This window comes from Daktulosphaira vitifoliae, unplaced genomic scaffold (assembly GCF_025091365.1).
Source record: "Daktulosphaira vitifoliae isolate Bord-2020 unplaced genomic scaffold, ASM2509136v1 Scaffold_2, whole genome shotgun sequence".
NCBI lineage: Eukaryota > Metazoa > Arthropoda > Insecta > Hemiptera > Phylloxeridae > Daktulosphaira > Daktulosphaira vitifoliae.
The window spans coordinates 1,813,062-1,837,405 of NW_026099573.1; the positions used below are offsets into that span (position 1 = coordinate 1,813,062).

The 24,344-nt window shown below is 25.8% G+C and overlaps 3 protein-coding genes across 3 annotated transcripts; all 3 read right to left on the reverse strand.

Annotated features, from left to right (window-relative positions):
- Positions 1–1,834: 1,834 nt before the first annotated feature.
- LOC126897719 (mitochondrial import inner membrane translocase subunit Tim22) lies at positions 1,835–4,908 on the reverse strand. Its single transcript, XM_050671528.1, has 5 exons — positions 4,876–4,908; positions 4,557–4,793; positions 2,884–3,068; positions 2,478–2,550; positions 1,835–2,046 (listed from the first exon to the last, which is right to left on the reverse strand). The coding sequence occupies exons 2-5, from the start codon at positions 4,765–4,767 to the stop codon at positions 1,961–1,963; spliced, it is 555 nt and encodes a 184-aa protein (XP_050527485.1). The 5' UTR covers positions 4,768–4,793; positions 4,876–4,908; the 3' UTR covers positions 1,835–1,960.
- Positions 4,909–9,579: 4,671 nt separating this feature from the next.
- LOC126897721 (uncharacterized) lies at positions 9,580–10,988 on the reverse strand. Its single transcript, XM_050671532.1, has one exon. The coding sequence runs from the start codon at positions 10,946–10,948 to the stop codon at positions 10,433–10,435; it is 516 nt and encodes a 171-aa protein (XP_050527489.1). The 5' UTR covers positions 10,949–10,988; the 3' UTR covers positions 9,580–10,432.
- A 1,878-nt stretch (positions 10,989–12,866) lies between these two features.
- Positions 12,867–24,070, reverse strand: LOC126897711 (protein maelstrom). The gene is made up of 8 exons (XM_050671512.1): positions 23,778–24,070; positions 21,527–21,701; positions 21,110–21,256; positions 19,869–19,999; positions 19,665–19,806; positions 18,940–19,109; positions 13,569–13,721; positions 12,867–13,487 (listed from the first exon to the last, which is right to left on the reverse strand). Exons 1-8 carry the CDS (start codon positions 23,895–23,897, stop codon positions 13,398–13,400), a joined length of 1,128 nt encoding a protein of 375 aa, XP_050527469.1. The 5' UTR covers positions 23,898–24,070; the 3' UTR covers positions 12,867–13,397.
- Between the last annotated feature and the right edge of the window lie 274 nt (positions 24,071–24,344).

Here is a 24,344-nt window from a genome sequence, read left to right on the forward strand (position 1 = left end):
AAAAAAAAAAAAAAAAAAAACACATCTTAGTAAAACCAATACCTTCTCAGCTTCGCATCGAAGCTAAAAAATTATGTTGTTTTGTTAATTTTTGAAAAAGTTATGGAAGTTTTAAGAAAAAAAAGTGAAAAAAATGACAAAAGTTACCGATTTTTAAAATTGTAATTTTTTTGGAGATTTCCTCAATTTGCGTGGAATGAGGGAAAATTTTTCAATTTTTGAGGGTAATGTCTTCAACTAGATATGATTTGTGATTTTAGCTTCGATGCGAAGCTGAGAAGGTATTAATTTTACCATGATGTGTTTTTTTTTTTATTTTTTTTTTTTATATATTGTCGAGAAAAATCGGTCAAGCGTGATCTGAGAAAAAGTAGCGACAGATACAAAAAAAAAAAATAAATAAATAAATACATCATGGTAAAATTAATACCGTCTTAGCTTCATATCGAAGCTGAAAATGTTTTTTTTATTTTTTAGATATATCATATATAATAATACACCATAAAAGTTTGAGAAAAAAAAGTAACAAGTAAAATGTAGTATTAGAAAATCAGTAAATGGCGGCTTAAAATCAAATACTTTAATAATAGTTTTTTGTTGTTTTCAAACCACATTTTTGTAATTGTTTTTAGCTTCGATGCGAAGCTGAGAATGTTTTTATTTTACGATGATATTTTTACTTTTTTTTGTGTCTGCCACTACTTTTTCTCATCTTTCATTAGATCGATTTTTCTCAGGGATACGTTAAAAGGTTACATACATATCTAGAGGAAGACATTACCCTCAAAAACTGAAATTAGTTCCCTCGTTTTCCGTAAATGATGAAAATCTCCAAAAAAATTACAATTTTTAAAATTGGTTAATTTTGATATTTTTTTCTAAAAATTGCCATAACTTATTGAATTAGTAGCTAATCTATTTTTTTAAAAATCGAATAATTCTCCCTGATAATTATTTACTCTCTATAAATTGGAATCGAAGTGTTTTTTATGATAGTAATTTTATCCATTGTAAGATATTATCTATACTTGTTCCGACTATGTCGTCCTCTACAGCAAAAGACACAAATAAATACACATCATTGGCGTACGCAAGGTGGTGGGTTGAACCCCCCCCCCAAAAAAAATTTTATAAGCTAAGCGACAATTTTGGACAATAAATAATAAGTAATAACAATAAAAAAGATCATACCATACTTTTAAATATTTCCACAATAAAGTAATCGAAAATAGAAATTTTTGTGAGGGAACAATATGGGCAGTGTCACATTTAATTTTCTTTAAATTTCAAAAAACCTCCCCCAAATTTAATTTCTGTGTACGCCACTGAAACATATCATAATAAAATTAATACTTTCTCCAGCTTCACATCGAAGTTAAAATTAATTTTTAAAATATTTTTTGTAATTCCGAAAAATAAGATAAAACGTATTTAAATATAAAACTACATAGTAAAAATTGATTAAAAAGAAAAAATATAAATTGTGTAAGTGGGTCATAGGTTATATGAGTCTGTTAGATCTGTTTCATTCTTCATATATATTTGATTTATATTATTAATGACATTTGTTGTGTGACTAATTGTGGGTGTGGCGGTGAAGTTCTTGCAGGTCACTTTACTAAGTATTCTAGCCCACCAAAATTTCAACCAATTGTCCGCTTAAGTTGGACTAATCAGTTTATGTAATTTTGTTTTTGCTATGTATTATTTTGTTAAAAAGTAAAAAAAAGAAAAAAATTGTGTCATTGTTGGAATAAACATCTCTATTGTTATGATATAATTTGTTATTTTTCTTTAGTTAATCTTGTATTAGTGCTATTTTATTAAAACTCAATTGAAAGTATAGCAAATTAAAATTTATTATTATTGTTTTTAATAATAATTACAAAGAATCTTTTATTTGTATGACTATTTTTAACATCTTATATATATATAATGTTACTCAACTATAAAATAACAATTAATAAGAATTACGCATATAATAATCTATAGCTGTTGAAAATGTAGCAAAACCCAATGCTCCAAGTAATCCTGCTTTGGCTCCAGCTATATATAATACCAAAAATTAAAAAATATACATTATATTAGTAAATTGAGACATAAGATATTACATGTTATATGGGCCAGAATTAAATGCTTTCAAAAATACTATTAAAAACTTTAAAAAATGACTACTAAACAAATTTTTTATTTTAAACGCATTTTTTTAAGTTTAATTTTTTTTTTATATAAATTATTTAAAAACATTTAATAATTAAACAATTATTTTTTCAAAATCTAAAGAAATTTTTTTTTTTTTATAATCAAATTTTTGCCCAAATATTTTCTTTTAGATTATAACAAATAGAACAATCCCAAAAAATGAAATAGTTTTGAATTTTTTATTTTATAAATTAAATATATAATTATAAAAATTGTTTTAATGGAAAAATAATTTTAAAAATGCATTAAAATACAGACCTTAATAATGTACATACCTCTAAATCCTATTAAACCTCCAGTAATACCTCCAGCATAAGTACCATTCTTCCAATCAGACTTTCCTCTATACTATAACATATAAAATATTTACTATTTTAGTGCAATAATATATACAACCAGAAATCTTGAATAAAAAATGAGAGCATAAATCATAAGTTGTTTTCACTGTAATCATTTTATAAGTAAAAAAATAACTTGCTAAAAAAAAATAGGTCATTAATAAGCGCAAGGATATATTATATTAACACTATATTATAATAAAGAAAATCAAAGAAAAAAATAATTATTTTTAACTCAAATTATGGTAATAATGTAAAAGTTGATTACTGATATATCTTTTTATATTAATTTCCTTATTTCGGTTATTTCATAATATGTTTTGTTGAATATTATTTAACATACGGTTTCTACTGTACACTCTACACCAGAAAATACTGCACCAAGTAATGCAAAATTTTTAGCATATCCTATGGATGATGTTTTCATTTCACGTAAAATTTCTCTTACAGTTTCCTGTTGCCCAGGAGGTTTAATAGATGGGTTGACACTTGATGTAAAGAGACCAATAGCACCTCCAAGAGCAAAACCTATTAAAATAAATTTGAATTTTAAAATAACCAGAGACCAGTATATAAATATATTAAAAACAGAGAAAGACTGAGAGGATAAAACCAAGAGGGCACAATAATTGTGGCAATCCAGCTCACTTTAAAAAAATATTTGAATCTTTTAATAAAATGGGGTTTAGAATCTCAAGGATTAATATTAATAAACAATGTATAATTCTGAAACATTTATACAATTTTTTTTTAACTAATTGAAATGCACAAATTGTTACATTCAATTTCTTCCTCTTAGTTTAGTGGGTTTATCAATTAGTTTACAAAACTTTATTTAATTATGGTTGGATTTGGTAATAATAAAAATTATTGACTTAAAAGAATAATTTTTACTATTTTAAGTTAACACAATTCTAAATTTTATAAACTTCAATTTGTTGATGTATGATCAAAGAAATATATTAACCAAAAAATGTTTTATTTTTTAAACTAAATTATTTAGTTTTTTTTTTTTTGTAGAATTTATTATTATAATAATAGAACTTTTAAAATTAGAAGTTATAATTTTAATTAAAGTAACTCCAAAGTTACACGATTTAAAAACAAAATTTAATAAAAGTAATTGGAAAAAATTAATTTTTTTTTGTTTATACATTTTTTTGGTTCTACATTGGTTTATTATAACTTAAAACGTTTGTACATAATTAATTAATAAAACAGGAAAATATAGGTAACATTAAAATAATATCAAAGTTGACATATTAACTTTACTTCAATTTTTGATAAAAATAATATTTTCCTTGAGAAAGTAAAAATGTTGCTTTATCTTAATTCAGAGCAAAATAAAACAATAGAGAACATTCTATATTATTAAGAAGGATAATTGGGTTATTAAGTTAGGTCTATATCGAATGATAGGTTTAATCTTATACTTTTTCTAAATTTTTGTCTATAATTTTTCAATATAGAATAAATTACCAAACAGTTTTATAAATAATAATTAGTTAGTAAAAATATATTTTTCAACCCCTTAGTTATTTTATAATTTTGGGACAACTTCAATAAGGTAACATTAATTGAATAGTTATACAAAATGCAACAAATCCACAAAAAGTTTTCCTTTAAATAAAATTTTTTATCAAGTATCATTTCAAAAACAATTTTTTTTATTAGACTGGTTGTATTTTTCAAAACATCATTTAATTATAAAAATTGTTCACTAGTTTCGAATATCAATGATTAATATTTTTTTATATATATGCACAATATTTATTCATACATGAATCATACTTTTAGCTTTAAATTTAAAATTATAAAAATAGTATCACAAAGATACAAAATTCATAAAATACAGTACTTTTAAAAGAAAACGTTTTTTAAAAAATTATAGTAGTGTTAAATCCGACTTTAAAAGGTTTATAGAATAGAAAACAAAGAATAAGGTGACAATCTATAAAATAAGAACAGTTTTTTAAGTATAAAATAAGTACTGATTTAAATAAATGTTTTATTTACCCATTACGCCACTCAGTAACGATTTAAATATACAACTTTCTGTAACAGAATCTAGGAATTTTTCTTCTACAGTTTTTATAACTGGTCGTCCCATAACAGTTGGCATCATCATTTTTTCTTTAAATGGCTCATTACTGAAAATTCGGTTAACTAATTGAATATAAGTTTCATCTTTTGACTTGATAGTTTGATCATCTGGAGGATCACTCATATTTATTCTATAGCTTCAAAAATAATCTATGCATGCAATAATAAAGTATAAAATTAAAGTATTTAAATAGACCTAAGGTAATAATAATGATTTAAATTTCAAAATTACTTTGGCTAAATAAATATTCAAAATTATTATCTTTAAAGTGTTATCACATATCAGGTCATATGGTATAGATCAGTGTTTCTCAACCTTTTTTATGTTACCGCCCCCTTGAGTAGGAATCAATTCTTTAACGACCCTCTATGTGAAAATTCTATAATTAATGATATGGACTGAGAGATAGGAAGGAAGTTAATGATTTGGAAAATTTGAATAATTATCTCATAACTAATGTTTTCATTTATGTTTTATTTTTCATATTTCTTTAATTATAGTATTAGTAAAGTAATTAAATTAAACATTTGAAAAAAAACTTAATAATTTATTAATTTTATTTTATAATAATAAGTACATTTTTTTAGTTTATTTAAAAAAAATATTGCTTTTATTGTATGTGTAGACATCATGTCTAACTGAAATCATTTCAGTGAGATGATGGAACTTGGTAGTTTTTAGCCAGTTTTTCGACATTAGGTTCGATACTGGTTAACATAAGTCATAAGTCTCCTCTTGTCATGATATCGAGTCGATTCCTCTTTGTAATTAAATCTGTTACAGTGCTGAACTCTCGATCGACGAGATATGAGGAAGAAAAAGCTATTAAAATTTTTTTAACGAGACTCCACAGTCCAGGATAATGATGAGTTATGTTAGTTTGAAGCCAAAATTCCGTGAGCCGATCACTACCATTGGAACTGGATTTCAATGTTTCATTAGTTGAAAGTTCAATTAGTTCTTATTGAATTTGTACCTCTGCTCTCTCAATATTTATAAAAGGATTCATGACCCATTGAGGAACTTCCAACGACAAAATATCCTTAAAACGTTCTGAAAAGTCCATATGTAAAGACTCGAGATGTTGATAGTAAACTTGTATGTTGTTGAAACATATTTCACTGGTTTTGTGCAGATCAGGCAAGACTGGAAACTGGTTGAACTCTTGGCGACCAAAATTGGTTTTCTACTAAGTCAAATTTTTTGGAATGTAGAAATAACCGATTTTGACGTTATTAAATTGAGCTCGTCACCTTGCAGTTGCAAATTAATGCCATTAAACTTTGCGAATAAATCGGTCATATAAACAACATCGCTTTTAAACAGAATCAACCTGTTTCTGAGCTGTACATCTTTCTCTTCAAGAAACTCAAGCACAGAATCGAAAAGGTTCCAAAACCTATTGAGACAGGCACCTTTGGAGAGCCAGCGAACTTCGGTGTGTAAAAGCAAACGATTGAATTCTGCGTCGTTTTCTTTACATAGCTTTGTAAATAGTCGATTGTTCAACGAATTACTACGAATTTTATTCACAGTAGATATGACATATTGTAATGACTGATAGAAATGGTCACTGAGGTTTTTTGCAACTAAATATTGTCTGTGAATTACGCAGTGAATAGCTTAAATACTGGGTATTTCATTCATTCGACCTACGATGACGTCTTATCATTGCAGGTGCTCCATCAGTGATAATAGATATAACGTTTTTAAGAGGAACATTTTTTTCTTTAAAAAAGTCTTTGACTATATTGAAAATAGATTCACCTTTAGTATCAGTAACCAAGGTTTTNGATTCACCTTAAGTATCAGTAACCAAGGTTCTTGCAAAAAGCATCTCTTGAACGATTTTTCCTTCCTTTACAAACCGGACGTATGCCAATAGTAAAGCCTCATTACTCAGTAATGTTGATTCGTCGATTTGAAGTGAAAATTGGGTGGATACTAGAAGTTCACATAATGAAATTTCGACATCTTCCGCCATTTCATCGATTCACCGTCGCACAGTATCTTTGCTTAATGGGACTTTTTTGATTACACTGTGTGAGGCAAAATAGTGTAAAACCGTTTCTTTGACAGCTGGAAGTATTAACTCTTCACCTATGGTATGGGTTTTTCTAGATTTTGTAATCAATTTTGATATATTAGAAGAAGCAATCAAACCACCATCGCATTGTTTTGATGAGCCTGTGAATAAGCCTGAGACCGATGACGTCTTCCGAAACTTGTCCCTAATATTTGTGAAAAACGACTAATCTTTATTCTGTTTGTCAGAATTAACTTTTTGCAAATATTCCTGCAAACGAGATGGTTTCATTGCCTCATTGGAGAACACTTTGTTACAAAGTAAACACATTGGAAGCTGCATGTTGGATGACAATGGAATAAATCCGAACTTTAAATACGTCGTATTATATTGACGGCATTTTCTTTTTGCATCCGACATTTTTTGAAAATACAATTTTATGAAACGGAAAATTTGTTTTAAAAAACACGTTTTTAATAGACTGAATATTACGAGTATAATAACGAAAACTAATACAACATACGCGGGTCAAATCAAACGGTGTACTAAAAAGTTGGTTAATATAGGTTACCTATAATAAAATATAATGTCCACGCACAATCGCTAAAATAATAAAGATAATAAATTTGTCAACAATGAAATATAAATTATTGTGCATTGTTCAACATATAGTACCTATTAGTAACTAATAGTAATTATATGGATTATCAAGTATGAATTATTTTTAGGTTGCACCATGTACAACGTTTTTGCGTGAACACGCTTTCCGCCCTTCTATCACCCAAAACTAGTTCAATGCCCCCCAGTGACACTTCACTGCCCACTGGGGGGCGATATCGCCCCCGTTGAGAACCACTGGTATAGATAAAGATAGGCAGCGGCCTCTATAAATTACTCATAGGACGACTGTGGATATACCTAATAATGATACTTGACAAAATGCCACGCATTTACTAGAAAGTATCATTGTATCCATGTGTGTCAACTAGTGGTGGGAATTTTCGTTCCTTTAGTGGAATCATTTCTTTCGGTACAGTTACTTAAAAGTAACGATTACAGAGTACTTGGTACCACGGTACTTTTACTTTTTTGTAATTGAGTACCTTCATTGCGACCCGTTACCAAAATCAAACCATTATTTATTGATCATATAAACAGTTGTACCTACGCGGACGTGATGTCATTTACTCATCAGGTAATAAGGCGCGAATGCTTTTCGGAAAATTTTTCGATAAGAATTTTTTTTTTTAGCAGTAATAATACAGAAATATTGATAGGCATAATATTAAATTTTAATGAAAAAAATAGATACCTTACAACAGAATAAATAAGTAACCGTATTTTTTAGACACATACCGTATTTTGGCCAAGTTAATATGAGGCGTAATCAATTATTAAAGTATAAAACTATCATGTTGTTAACCAATATATTAAATAACATACTATTTTTTTTTAATTATATAAGTATATTACAAAATTAAAAATATCTTCAAAACAATATTTATTTCAAAAAATATTTTCAATTTCTTCTTAAAATTTTAAATAATTTATAACATAATAATTATGTTGTTAAATTATTAAACTACATAAAAAACGTCTTCTAAAATTATATTTTTAATAAAAAAATTACTATTTAAAAACAGTAACATCTCTGAATTTTTAACTTTAAGTCTATTACAGCTTCCAGTAATTGTGTATCCCGCTTTAGAAAATGTCTGTTATCATCGTACGATGATCATGATTTCTTCCACGCCAAAAACACTGCCTGACTGACCATTACCTTGAGATAGTGATGGTAAACTGCTATTTTTTTTTTAACATTTAAATGCTATTGCTATTTTAAAATAGCAGTAAAAAATAGCAGCTATTGCTATTTTGTAAAAACAGCTCGTAGCATAATGCTTATCATTAATTTTTAGTTATTAACAGCTAATGTTTATAGCAATTAGCAATAACACTGTAGAAATCATTATTTTCGTTAGGGCCATGGGCTCAAGGCATTGATGGCGGGCAGTATGATGTATAATTTATTCAACTGGCGTATGATACTATGATATTCAACGGTTCTAATATTACATTAATATATATATAATGTTTAAGCCATGTTAGTGTGAACTGTGAAGGTGAACCATTTGACATAAATATATTAATAATTGTAGACTGAAAAATAATGTGAACTTCAATTAACAATCATATTTATGGGCTTTATTTCAAAAATATTTTTTCTAAATGAATAAAACGGACATTAGGATTTGTACTATTTAATATGAGTATAATAAATATTAGATTTAAAGAATTATCAACTCTAAATTCAAGCAAATTGAAAATTGTGATTGGTCAAAAAAGCAAAATGTGTTTGGACTTTATTTTTTAGGAAATTTTATATTAGTTCCTTATATTACTATATTTAATAAAAAACAATTAATTAATTAAAAATGCTTATTGGGAAGTATATTTTTTTATTTTATTTTCTATACAATTTAAAATGTTATGTATTGTTTTTCATAAATAAATAAATTAATATGATTATTATCATACTTGAAAAAACTGTCGTTAGTGTTTCAAGTACTTTATTAATTAAAAAAANTAAAATTAATACCTTCTCAGCTTCGCATCAAAGCTAAAATGTATCTTAGTACAGTACCAAGTATTTTATGTTGAATTGAAAATGTATTTTGGATGGGTGGTGTATAGATTAAAACATAGTAAATAAAACATTACTAAATAGACCAAAACATTTTTATTTTTAAACTATTAATTATTATTATTATACATTATTACATTGCATATTGTTTAATCTTTTATGACATTATGGAGAGATGACATATATCATTTTTCCAACTATGCCTATTTCTCTGAATGTGCATGTTCAGACAAGACTAATAAAAGCTATGTTTAGTANTCAGACAAGATTAATAAAAGCTATGCTTAGTATGTTTCATAATTAAATGTATGAATGAAAAATATAAAAATAAACAATAAAATTCCATTTCTAGACTGGTATTAACATGTTGAATTATTATACCAACTCTTATGTCTATAAGATAATACAAATGAAGCACATTCTTCTTCTACATATCATAGGGTATAGTTGATTGTTTGTTTTTGATAGTTTTATTTTATTTATTTAACAATGAATCGTAAGACAATATTTGGTATCATTTTACAATAATTGATAATACTAGATTTGTAAAATGTAATATTGACTATTGTGGTTTTTGTTTTTACCGATAAAACTGTATTTGCCGTATTAGATATTGATATCTGGTAACTGGATAAGCGTTGATAACAGAAACATTTTAGACGCTTAACAGCTAATGTCGAATGCGCATTATCAAATATCATACATAACACCAAGCCTGCCGCTCTATAGCTTCTGCTATTTTCCATTATATTATGAGTTATAATATAGTAGCAGTGTAGCAGTTATAATACAGTGTAGACTGTTGAAAAACATAAATTACGAAATTTAGCAATCACTGCTATTATTTACACTGAATAGCAGTCTGCGACTGTAAAATAGCAGTACTATTATAGCTGCTACTGCTATTTTTTATCATCACTACCTTGAGATGACTGATTCTGCGGCTGATCCCTGACGTAATTATGATTTGATGGACTACTTCGAGTACTAAATTTACTAGTTTTCCCTTGGAACTTGTTTATATTTTTATTAAACACCATCGTGGTATTATTTGTGTTTTTCTTAAATTCCACGTACGATTTAGTAACCGCATTAATTTGCGAATATCACTGGTTTATTTAGCTAGTTTGACTACCGACTAATTCGGAATTTAAGGCAATTTCACATGCTTTTTCAAACTTTAAAGTCTTCTCGGCAAGTAATTTGCGTTGTATTGATTCATCCTTCAGACCAACAATAAAACGATCCCGCAACGCGTCGTCTAAAAAGGTGTCGAATTTGCAAGATTTTGCTAAATTTTTTAAACTATCGATGAATTCTTGGATAGATTCACCTGCCCGTTGAACACGTTGATTAAATTTAAATCGTTCACTCACTACTAATCGACGCGGAGAGAAAATTCCTTCAAGGATAGTGATTAATTCATCATAGACTTTATCACCCGGTTCGTCCGGCAAACATGCTACTTTCAAATGATTATACGTTTCAGGACCAATATATGCAATTAAATAATTTTCCTTATCTCCCTCTTTGACTTTTAGCACGATTAACTGTGCTTCTAATCGGTCTAAATAATTTTTAAACTGCTCCCGCTCTGGCTCGAATGCCGAAATAAAATTTGCTATACCAGACATTGGTATTTATTTTAATTTGATATTTTAAAACACAGTATACAAAAAAAAAAATCCAGTCGTCGCCACTTATATGTATGATGAGGTGACACGAATGATGCAACACATGTGTGTATAATATACAACTAGTATTAAACAAAAAGATACCACCGAACGGCGGTAACAATTCCGATAAACCGGTTCAAATACATATCACTCAGCATCCTCGGATTTTCAAAACAATTTTTTTTCAACAAAAGTACTTGTTCAAACCCTAGGAAAATTATTGGTGAAGGTCTGAAAATTTTTACCGCTCAACCATGAGTTTTCTAATATTTCGACCGTTTTCGAGAAAAACGATTGCTTACGCCAGCGTTTTACGATTTAAGGTTTGAAATTTTCACCAGATCAGCCCAAAGACATTTCTTAAAAAAATTAATTCAATCCGTTCATTTTTCACCGTTCTACGAGCTTTTTTGTATTAAAGCAATCATGCGATTGTTCTGAATAAGGGTATTGACTCCTTTTTGTGCATTTATATTGTCTTCGAGTTTGTAGAAAATGGATTTTTAATACATGTGATAGTTGTCATATATGAATTTTTTGGGTTAGATTATCTTTTTGTTTAGATATTATATTTGTTATTTTTACATACTATGTTTAGTTTATTTAGTATACAGATACTTTCTGTTATGTTTTTCAATATGTTCAAATATGTTTATAATATAAAATTTGTTGATATATTTAATCAAGTTTATTGTTATATATATATATATATTTTAACTTTGGTTTTATAATTAGCTTATTGTTCAAATGTACTTTTTTCGCTTTGAACTTAATTTTTTTTTATGTCCACGAAGAGTTTATATTAGAATACGATTTTGTATTTGCTCATGGCAATAATTTTTTATATTTTATCAAGGATTCTTTGAAAAGTTATACATAAATTTCTGAACGGTTATAAGTATTAATTGTATTTATCTCATATATGATGTAAAAGTTTATGATTTTATCGTAAAATTTGGGATTCATCTAGGACAACTATGCTGTCCAACGTCAAATCATAGTAACCAATATTTTTATCAAAATTGCATTTTTTACATATTCCCAGGAATAATAACTTGTCAATTTTTTTTGTTATTATTCTATAATATTAATACAATTATTATAATTAGAATATTAATAATTATTGTGTATACCAGCAGCGTATTTCAGGGTGATGTGGGCGATTGTTTCCCTTGAACCAGAGCCCTCAATATTTTTATAAGCAATTTCTTAGAAATATGGGCCTAATAATCATTTTTTTGATTATCACTTTTATTTTTAGCAAAAAAATCTATAGCATGTTTACCAAAGTAAAAAAAATTAAATACTCTCCTGAAATAATTTTTAAATACATCCAAGGGGAATATCTCATTAACAAATGTCAACCTTATACCCAATGCAATATTTTACTATATTGTCTTTTTGAATTTTCCTGATTTAAATAATTAAATTTTTAATATATTTTTTTTATCTTGGCCAACCCCAAGTAGTTAGGATTAACGAGAGGAAAAAGATAAATATTTTTTTTATACTGACACTGATTTTTAATAAATTTTTTTCCTGCAAGTAATTTATTGTGTTCGGCGTACGCCTACCGGAACCAGTGGCCTACTTATGAAGCTCCAAAGAGGCTTACGCCACGAAGAGGCGTGAGGCTAGTAAGGTTCCAAGTCTGAGGCGGAGCTCCAGCTTGACGGAGCCCAGTAGATACGATAATTTTAATAATTATAAGAAGAAAAATTAATTATTGATTCTGATACTTATGTAAAAAAATGTTTATTTTTGTTAGTTAGTATAATGAACAATTTTTGGGCTAAAAATTACCTGAATTATGTAGGTCACTATTTTTTTTTTATTCTTACGGAAAAAATTTTTATGCAATAAATACAAGGAAATGTTTTGTTAATACGTAAGAGTTTTTATTTGTTTTTTTCCTTACTGCTCCAATGTTATAATTTATATTTGATTAGGAAAAAATGTAATGCTCTTGTAACCAATTTTTTTTTTTTTGCTTTTTTCACGGTTTATACATTGCCACTATGCTAATAGCGACACTTATATTTGCAATATTCTTTAAATATAGATATTAAGTCAAAATAAATATTATGAGTGAATTAAAATTAATCTCAAAAATACTATTATAAAAGTACCAAATTTTAATTAAATAAGTATTATAGTAATTAAATTATTAACAAATCATTAAACACTAAATTTTTAGCAAAAATGTTAATAATAGTAATTGGAAATATTATTAAACTGTTCACTTATTATTTTTAAAGATAATAATTGATTTAAATTCTTAAAAAAATCATATTTAAGTACTTTAATTATAATAACAAGTCAAACAAAATATTAAAAAGAAAATGATACATTAGATTTAAAAAAAAAATAAATTAAATTTTAAATCATGTTAATAGAAAAAAATTAATTAAAAATCTTCTTGATAGTCAATATATTCGGTTAATGATTTCATTTTGAGATCAGTTCTAGTAAGTGGTACTTCTTCATTTTCAATAATCTTTGTAATATTAAAAATCACTTTATTAGAATGTTATATTTATAATTAATTTTGTGAACAGTATAGAAATTAAAGCAATACCATTCTTGATCCATCCCTCAACAAAACTGCTACATGTCTTCCAGGAATAAGTTCAAGACCAGTATAATCATGTATATGTTTACACATATTTGACATCCATTGAAGAATACGCGACTTTGAACATTTATATGCAATCTCCTTTAGTTCATGATACTATAAAATTGTAATATATAAATTATTATAAGTTAATATGCTTTAAGTAAGATAATATGTTATTTATTACATATTTTTAGTAAAGAAGGCAATAAGAAACCATATAAGTTTATGGAAAAAAATTCGAGTACTGTTACTAGTAAATAACGTAAAAAGATAATGTTTAATTCCGTTCTTTACATTATATGGACTAACATGTGATAACATAGGAAAATTGAAAAGAAAAATCAAAATTTAACAAATTTCAAAATGCTGTATAAACGTAACAAATAAATTAAAACTGAGTTTTTGGTATTAAAATTTTACTTCAAAAATTATCTATAATATGACTATCCTTAAATTTAAAAAAACATTTCAATAAGAAAACTCAGCACAATTGGGATGTGGTATAGTTGGGTCCAGTATAGATTTAATCTGACAGTGGTTAAAATCACTATCATGAAATCGCTCCGATGCAAATCTGTAGATAGTGTTTAATATTACAAAATTGGTGAATTATTACAAAAGCAACATGATCTCCTATTTCCTTATTAATATCGTGATTACAAGTTTTATGATTTATAAGTTTTATATATGAATAAATATTAAATGTAGCAATTAAATATAGTATGAAATTGATATTTAATAATTTAGTATTGTAATTTTTTTGGCGAAATTATAAAAAACTATAAAGTAGTTATTAATTTTATGGCAAACGTATATAAAGGTTGAAGGTCTACAATACTTAAAAAAAAAAGTTTGTTATTTATAAATAAATTTCAAAAAGTGTTTCAAATGAAAAAATTATATTGATCTATACATTTTTCAAAAAGTTATAGAAATATAAGTTAAAAATGTAAAATATAAAATCGAGAATTTTCACACAAAAAGACATTTTCACCGTGAAGACAAAATAAATCTGAATTTTTTTTTTCATAATAAAGTACATTATATAAGCTTTAATTTAAGATATATATAAGTGTCAGACTTTCTGAAACACTTTCAAAATTTAAGTGTAAAAGTTCTACTTTCTTTATGCATTTTTATGTTTTAAACCCCCCTGTATTAAGGGAAATGGTCCAAATTAAAAAAAAAGTATGTTGAATGAAAGATGTATATAAATACTACTTTTCATGAAAAAATTGTATTTATCCATACATTTTTCAAAAAGTTATAGCATTTTAAAGTTAAAAATGTAAAATATAAAATCAAGGATTTTAACATAAAAATAGCATACAGTAGCCTTTTTAACCGTGAAGACAAAATAAACTCCTAAATTTTTTGGATGCAAATGCAAATCTGTAGATAGTGTTTAATTTTAAAAATTGGTGGATTATTCCAAAAGTAACATCAATTCTTATTTCCTTCATTTAATATAAAATTGATATTCATAAGTATAAATATAATATTGTAAATTATACAGAGTAATTATAAAAATAATAAATTAGTTTTATATTTCTTTACATTTAACATGTATAAAAATTTAAAAAGCTTGATGCAATACTTTTCAAAAAAATATTTCTGTTACTTATGAATAAATACACTGGACTACAAAGGACTTTCTATAGAATCAAAAATATACTTTTCTAAATCAACTTTTGGTGCTGTTTTCAAATCTACAATTAGACTTTTCTATCACTTCTAGTTTTTTATTTTATTACTAATTACATAAAATAATAACTAAAACAAACACAAAAAAAACAAAATTTTCAGATTATTATAAAAAAAAGTTGTCAAATTAATACTGATTATTACGAAATCAGTGCTTTCATATCATTCTTAACCTATTTTTTTTGTCCTTTAAAGTTGATGAAAAACTTTGGATAAAGTTTTGTTAAATTTTATAGTAAAAAAAGTTGAATTTGTTCCCATAACTTTTAGTTCAACTTGCAAGTTTAAATTTGACATCATTAAATAGAAAATTTTATGAGTATAACACAAATTGTTTTGTTAAGATTAATATGCGGTCAAGAAATTTTATTAATAAATCACTTAAATAAAAATCATAGTAACTTTCTAAGTAACTTTTGGTGTTTACAATTCAAATATGCAGAACTGAATTAAATGATTTACTTTATTAAATAACTAATCAAAATTCTAAAAATTCTTTGTTAAGTTCATGTGAAATCAAAAATCATTTTTTAGAAATTATTTATATAGTAACAAGTTACAAAAAATTTGGAATATTATAGACTAGTATTAGACACAATTAAAGTAAAAAAATAAACAAATTACAAAGTTAAATTATTTCATTTTGTAGTTGAATACTATTATCATATAAAACCTAATTTGACAATAAATTCTTTAGAAACATAAGAAATGAATGATTCTTAGTTTGTGTGGATAAAACTGGTTAAGCTACTTATTATTTGATTAAGGGATTTATTTTCAATTTTTGAGTGTAATATCTTAAACTAGATATAAATTGTAATTATTTGTCCTATTGTTGAAAAATAAATAAATATAGTTTAAAAAAACTAAAAAAACACGCTTTTAAAGCACATCGAACTAAAAAGTTAAAAATAATTTTTAAATAATTATATTTATTTTTTACTTTTTAGTTTCATGTTATGATAGTAGTTACTATCAATATCTTGGTTGTAACGGGAAATCAGAGTTCGATTCCGGGGAGGGAGTCTGAGAAACGGCTACCACATCAAAGGAAAGCAGCAGGCGCGTAAATTACTCACTACCGGAACGTGGAGGTAGTGACGAAAAATGACGATACGGAAATCATCCCTCGTAATCGGAATGAATACTTTATATCTCTTAATTAGAATAAATCGTGTTAATATATTAATTTTAATAGTAATTAGAATATNCAGAGTGTTTAGTAAGTCAGGAAACGGGTTTCTATTGTTCTCATTGTTTGTAACAATGAGAACAATAGAAAATATTAGGCGGTATTGCCATTAGGTAGTTCAAGGAACTTTTAAGTAAAACCTCATTACAAGGAAAAATTCTATATGAATGGAGGAATATTATTGTGGTGTCGAAATTTAAAAGCAGAAGAGACATACAGAAGTGTGGAAATTATAGATTCAAAAAGCTTATGAGTCATATAATATTTCATATTATGAAAAATTGGGTAAAGTATAAGAGAATAAAAATGAGACTTAGAGTATCTAAAAATCAGTTTGGATTTATGCCTGGTAAGTCAACAATGAAGCCATTATTTTGTGTGTGGCAACTAATAGAAAAGTTTAGGAAATAGAAGAAAAAGCTGTGTATGGTATTTATAGATTAGGAGAAAAGTATGATATAGCACTGAGGAAAGTTTTAAAGTGGACATTATGCGAAAAGGTTTTAATATAAAAAAAATTATGTTGATTTGTTAATTTTTGACAAAGTTATGGAAGTTTTAAGAAAAAAAAGTGAAAAAATTGACAAAATTTACCGATTTTAAAAATTGTAATTTTTTTGGAGATGTCCCCCATTTGCGGGGAACGAGGAAAATTTTTTTCTATTTTTAAGGGTAATGTCTTTAACTAGATACGATTTGTTATCTTTTGACGTAATGTTGAAAGAAATCGGTCAAGTGAAAGCTGAGAAAAAGTGGCAACAGACATAAAAAAAAAAAAAAAACATATCATGGTAAAATTAATACCTTCTCAGCTTCGCATCGAAGCTAAAAGAATTATATTGTTTTGGTAATTTTTAAAAAAGGTATAACACATTTTTAAGCAAAAAAAAGCCCAGTACAGGGGGTTCACGGCACAGTAGTGACGTGGCATAGTTGGATCAAGTATAATGATATCTGACTGATTAAAATCACTATAAAAAAAAACGCTTCGATGCAAATCTGTAGTGTTTAATTTTAAAAAATTGATGGATAATTACAAAAGCTACATGATCTGCTATTTCCTTATTAATATCCTGATTAAGATAAAGTACGTCGAATGAAAAAAAGATTATTAAAAAATATTATTTCTAATAAAAAAATTGTGTTGATCCATACACTTTTCAATAAGTTATAGCATTATAAAATTAAAAATGTAAAATATAAAATCGAGAATTTTCATACAAAAATTGCATTCGGTAACCATAAAGACAAAGTTAAGTTGAAAAAGTTAATTTTTTGTGCAAAAGTTGTCATTTTAAATCCCCCCCAGTGGGCAGGTAAAGGGTCAAATTTATAAAAAAAAATATATCGAATAATAGGTAAAGACATCAAGTATCTATAGAAAAACAAAATTATATTGATTTGTTCAGCTTTGAAAAAGTTATGGCAGTTTTAAGTAAAAAAAATTAAAAAAATTAGCGATTTTTAAATTTGTAATTTTTTTGGAGGTTTACGGGAACGAGGGAAATTTTTTCAATTTTTGAAAGTAATGTCTTCGACTAGATACGATTTGTCATCTTTTGACGTATCGTTGAAAGAAATCGTTTCGGTTAGAGCTGAGAAAAGTGGTAACAGACAAAAAAAAAACATCATAGTAAAACTAATACCTTCTCAGCTTCGCATCAAAGCTAAAATATAAAGTCATGAAAAGATATAAACATAGGTAATAAAATATAATGAATATAAATTAAAATAATAATTAAATTAATTTAAAAATATTGTTTAAAATAATTAAAGCATCAAATACAGTTATCTTCATATTTTTTAATAACTTAAAAAACTTAAAATACTAAATAATATAATTTGAAATTCTGTATATTAAATACTATTATTTATATAACTGATTTTTATAATTACATTTAACTGTATAAGAAAACATGAAGTTTTGAGTAAAATGAAAACTGCAGATAATGGCATTGGACCCTTAATAAAAATTTATCAAAAACAATTGAGGCTAATATTACTATATAACACAAGAATAACAGAAATCAAGTAGACTCATGTAATAAGTTCATGCATTTTAAATAAATGGTTTTATCCTTATACTGAAAAGTTTATTTTTATGGTGACTTGGTACTTTTTTTGTGTTTTGATATTTGAATCAATTTTTTTTAATAGGACCTAAGTTATTCGAATGAAATTTGTGGAAAACAAAATAAATTATTCTAAAATTCAAATTTCTTTTTTATTTTTGTTTTATATAAGTTCAAATGATCTAATTATTATAGTAAATTTGACATATTACAATGTGCTTAAATATACTGTTAAAAATTCTGATATCAACAAGCTATTGAAAAAAAATAAACGTTGGTTCTTCTAACACTAATTAAATTATTGAACAGAAAATTACCAAAGATTAGTAAAAACATAGATTATGTCTATCTGTATTCAAATTACCATACAACCAAGACCATGCCCATATATATCAGATTCTAGGATGTCATGAATGGTCATTCCAGATCTAATATATCTTTCATCTAAATGAATATTGAACCTTTTTAGAATTTCGTTGAATAACCTTTCAACTGATCCCATTTTGAATAGTGATTTATACCGTTCTGAAGTATCTATAAAAAAAATTCATTTTATTTAGTTAGTTTACTAGAAAATTATTGGTTGTTAAAATCTTTTAATTCAGTATTTTAGAAGTTATTTCAACACTGAAATACAGATTTAATAATTAATAAATCAAAAAATATATATCAATAAAAAATATATATAAAATTAATTTTTATTTTGTAGTTAATTCAGTTTATAACTAAATCATGTTATATAAGATTAACTTGATTTGATGATCAATACTTTTTATTTTTAAATGTCATATTCATTTAATGTACTAATTTTAATATCATAATTTTTTTTTGTAAAGCTATAAAATGTAATGTCTTTTAAATTTATTCTGTCTATATTAAAATTTTAAAACTATAATTTAATTAAAATAATTTAATTGTAAAATTTTTATAAAAAATGAAATATATTAAAAGTATTATTAAGTTTTCAGACTCATAGTTTCCTTCATTATCCAACCCAATTGATCTATAGCTTCACATTGAACTTGCATTTAACATGAAATGCAATAAATCTTAATGTTTGACGATTATAATTAATATAATTATACTTACGCTCTGGAAAAACAGTGCTGTATAAAGTTTCAAGACTAGACTTTGCATTCATCATATTTGAACCACTTTCTGTTTCTATTGTAAACATATATGGTAAATCTAATTTACCTTCGACTAAATCTGAATTAAAAACTTGTCCATCCTAGGAAATAAAAATTGAACTAAAATACAATAAAAATATATACTTAATTCGACTTGAGTTACTTTTAAAAAACTAAGTAACTCTAATAATATTTCATTATAATTATCTGAGTGTTCATCCCAACAAGATATCTGATGAAATTTATCAGAATGTTCTCTCATACCACCAGCAAAACCTTTTGGGTAAATCTTTGCTGCAACAGAAATCAGATTGTTTTACAATCTTAAATAAAGCAAGTTTATCTATAGTCAGCAAAATTCATTTATAATTATCCCAAAATTAATATCCTATAACTCAAATTACTGTACTGTTGATACTATATGCCTTACTATAAGTTAACCTCAGCCCTTTTTCAGTTAATTAAACAGTGTATATTGATTTTAATAGAATATTGAAATTTTTAGTAAAGATGGTAGTGTGCAGTACATTCAGATACTACCTTACTAGATTGGAGACCACATGGAAACTTTAACAGTAACACACATCTAGCCCCATATTAGCTCCCACAGTTATAATGAGGTTGCATCAAGTTGACAGTAATATAAAAATCTAGTCTAATCATTTTAAGGTAGATCAGACAACTAAAAGTTGGATGAAGGCTATGGAGATGATAATGATATAAAATTTTAGTAATAATTGTATCTATTATTAACTATTTTATGTGCTAGAAGGAAGAGAAAACCTATATAGCCAGATTAATAAAATATATAACAACATAATTAAACAGTCATATCTACACACTGTGACAATGTGTTATTAGATGAGCTAAATGGATTGCACATATATGAGATAAAAGAAATTTTAACACATTTTAAATAATTTTACTTTTAAATATTAATTTACAAGGCTGCAATTAAAGGGGGGCAGTAATGTGAAAGTGTTACCAAATGCTATTTTTGTATGAAAATTCTGGATTTTATTTTTTACATTTTTAACTTTATAATGCTTTAACTTATTGAAAAGTATATGGATTAATACAATTTTTTTATGAGAAATAATATTTATATATCTCTTCCATTCGACATACTTTATCTTAATCAGGATATAAATAAGGAAATAGTAGATCATGTAGCTTTTGTAATAATCCACCAATTTTTTAAAATTAAACACTATCTAAAGATTTGCATCTAAGGGTTTTTATGATAGTGATTTTAATCACTGTCAGATATCATTATACTTGACCCAACTATGCCACGTCACCACTGTACTGCGACTTTCTGTGCTGGGTTTTTATTTTTTTATCATACAAAACCAAAAATTATGATTCCCCAATAATAAATCTGACCTAACATATAATACTTACATATGCCTATTATTTTGTGATACATGCGTGTTACACCTTTTAATAATGAAAATTCTAGAGCAGATATTTCAGCAGGAAAATAATATTGCTCTCCATCATGAGCATGACAATTAATATGTAATAACATAAATTTTCTTTTTAGCAATTCTAAAAATATAACAAATATTAAAATTACTATAGACAATAATTTGAATGATAGAGTAAATTATCATTTAAATAAATTAATATTTTTTATAAGAAATACACAAGTTAAAATTTTGTCTTTTATTCCGAATAATTTTTTTAAATCTAATTTCCTATAGAAAAATATATTAAATGAGACAAAAAATAACTTATGCTGATTTTCATGTAACACTTCAAAATGTTCATTGTAACAAATTTTACAATAAAACTATCAAATATAAAGGGAAGTCATACGATCATTATCAGGTATAAATTGAAACATTTTTTCCACATATGTTTGCATCATCCAATAATCATCACTATTTTCATGCAGCCTTTCTATTTGTTGAGGAGTATGAGCTTTAGTCTGACGAGCATTTAATTCTGCAGCCATTTTTTTGTAAACATTTTTTTTTTCATCATTCATATCCTATATTGTTAAATTATTAAAATTAAATTGATTAAATTTATTAAATTAAAGTAAGAATTGATTGAAAATTTAAACACTATTAAGCCATTCTATTGTTTTATAATGGCACTAATGGTTATGTATTCATAACAAACAAGGCTTAAAGTGAATAAAGACACAAGGGAACTCAATTCTCCTACCTCTTTATATGGCTAACCAGCACCCTCATTATATTTATATTTAAATGTACATGAAACACTTAAAATTATATAATTCTAATAGTCCATTTTAGTTTCTTTACCAGTTTAAACTTTGAAAATAAGCAAGATTTTTTTATAGTTTTACTAGTTTATTATTCGTTTGTTGCTGCAATCTGCCATTTATCGTACTATAGTTGTACTATGCTAGAAACCTTTGTGAGATACACAAGAAATTGATTGGACTAATGGGGTAATAATGCATAAGGGACAAACTCACTATATGACAGGGTTATTGATTAAATACACTTCACACAATATCTTCAAAAGTATAAAACTTATAATAATTTTATCTTTTCAGATGTTAATAGCTTCAGTATTCAATATTGTATAATTTTGGAGAAAAAGAATTGGTCCTTTCCCTATTTTTAAGTAGTAATAACATGAGTATTTTTAATAGATATATATATTTTTAATTAGCTTAAAAATAAGAAAATTATTTAACTAAGAAAATGATAGGTTGATAATAAATTTTAACCAGTATTTTTAAAGATATTAACATTTTTTTAATACACTACAACACCACTACTGCTCCAGCTCTAATATATATAAGGATATAATATATCCTGCTAATATTTTTTAAAATGCTGGTTCAAAAGTTGTTATTGATCAGTTATTTTCTTACTGTTAAGCTAGTGAAACATATATAATACCATTAAGAAAACTCATATTAATAAATCCTAAGAGGGAAGAGGAATTTTTTAATTTTTTTAATTATAGACTATACTATAGCCATTTTTATCTGGCCCACGCTACATTTTCAAATTGCAACATACAATTTTAAAGTTTATCTACAAAAGAGATTGACATAAGCTTTTGGAAAACATTACCTATTCTAAAATATCCACTTTTACGAGAGTTCGCATTAAAAATGTCATCCATGTTTGGGACTACTTACATTTGTGAATGTACATTTTCAAACATGAAACATATTAAATCAAAACAAAGAAATCGACTTACAGATGAAACTTTAAGTCACCTACTTTGTGTTTCTTCATCTGAAATAGAAGTCGATTTTGCCGCGTTGTCACTAGAAGCCACCCATGCTCAAAACTCACACTAAACAAATATCTATTTATATTTAATTCAATTATTTTAATAACCCTTTTTGTATTATTACATTATAAACAAAAAATGTTAATTAAAATGTACATTTTTTTTTTTTGCTTCTATGCTCTGGCCCGCTAGATTTTAATTTTTTAAAAATTGGCCATCTAGTAACTTTGAGTTGCCCATCCTTGGACTATAGGATACAATTAACTCATAAATAGAAAATTTTTCAATTTTTAAAGATATTGTGTGAAACATAGTTAATCAATTACCTTGTAAATGCTATGAAACAGAAGTTTTACTAGTCTATACATATACGTTTTAAATTTTTTAAATTTAAATGGTTGAATATTCTTAATTTAAATTAAATATTCTTAATTTAAAAACATCTCTACACTATAGTTTCTAAATTAAAGATATGTTCCAAAGATTATAATAAGAGATATTAAAGTGAATTTAAAATACATTGAAGAGTTCCTTTGTCAGTGAGGACAAGATAATATAGGTGATAATGTAAGAAGTTCTAATCGTTTCTCCCTTATAGAACGTTTAGAGAGTACAGTGTCAACATGGCAGATCAGTATAGGGTATTATCTCTCCACACTTTCAAATGTAGAGAAGTTAAGAAGCAAAAAGTCTATTGGTTCTGCTGGGTAGAAGGGTGGGTGAGACTGAATAAATATAGGAAATAAAAAAGTAAGAATGTGTAAGCTGCAATTGTAAATATAAAAATATAAAATACAATATTTAAACGGAAGTATAGAAATGATAAAATATTGGTAAAACTTACTTTCCAAATAGGTTCTAGTTCATCAACCAGATCTTTCATATTAATATTCCTACCATTCTTAAGTTCTTCATTTTTACAATGTAGCAAAAAAGCACTAAAACCATTTTTCTTGGGAGCCATTAGATTTTTATTTTAATTATTATATTAATAAGTATTTGCTTATATTTTTTTTTTTTTGTTTACTAAAAATTTAATCTATTATCTATTATTTATAATGATAATCTATTTAGTATGACAACCATTATATGTAATTTAGGGACATGAAGTGGAATGCTTCAGTTTAAATAAAATAATAAGTCAATTCAAACTACATATTGTCAACATTATCAAAGGATGGTTTAGTGATTTAAATCAATTTTTAAAAAAAATCGATTTTTTATAGATTTATCGATTTTAACTAAGCGATTTTATCGTTAAACAATTTGTTTTTAGTTTGATTCGGTTGATATTTTTTCAATAAAAGTAAAAAAAAATTTACTTTTAGGTTCACGATTTTTAACATTTCATAGAACATTCAGCGATGCGAAAAAGGAGAGAGTATTCTCTCAATTAAACCGACATCGACAA

What these genes read in the sequence shown, in the direction of transcription:
- LOC126897719 (XM_050671528.1), bottom strand. Translation starts at nt 4,767, where the DNA reads ATGAGTGATCCTCCAGATGATCAAACTATCAAGTCAAAAGATGAAACT. An exon ending in GTTACTGAGTGGCGTAATGG is followed by an intron (nt 3,069 to 4,556) that starts GTAAATAAAACA and finishes TTATTTTAATAG; the next exon opens with GTTTTGCTCTTGGAGGTGCT. An exon ending in TAGAGTGTACAGTAGAAACC is followed by an intron (nt 2,551 to 2,883) that starts GTATGTTAAATA and finishes TATATGTTATAG; the next exon opens with TATAGAGGAAAGTCTGATTG.
- LOC126897721 (XM_050671532.1), bottom strand. Translation starts at nt 10,948, where the DNA reads ATGTCTGGTATAGCAAATTTTATTTCGGCATTCGAGCCAGAGCGGGAG.
- LOC126897711 (XM_050671512.1), bottom strand. Translation starts at nt 23,897, where the DNA reads ATGGCTCCCAAGAAAAATGGTTTTAGTGCTTTTTTGCTACATTGTAAA. An exon ending in ATTTATACCTGATAATGATC is followed by an intron (nt 21,257 to 21,526) that starts GTATGACTTCCC and finishes TTATATTTTTAG; the next exon opens with AATTGCTAAAAAGAAAATTT. An exon ending in GGCATGGTCTTGGTTGTATG is followed by an intron (nt 13,722 to 18,939) that starts GTAATTTGAATA and finishes ACAATTTTATAG; the next exon opens with TATCATGAACTAAAGGAGAT.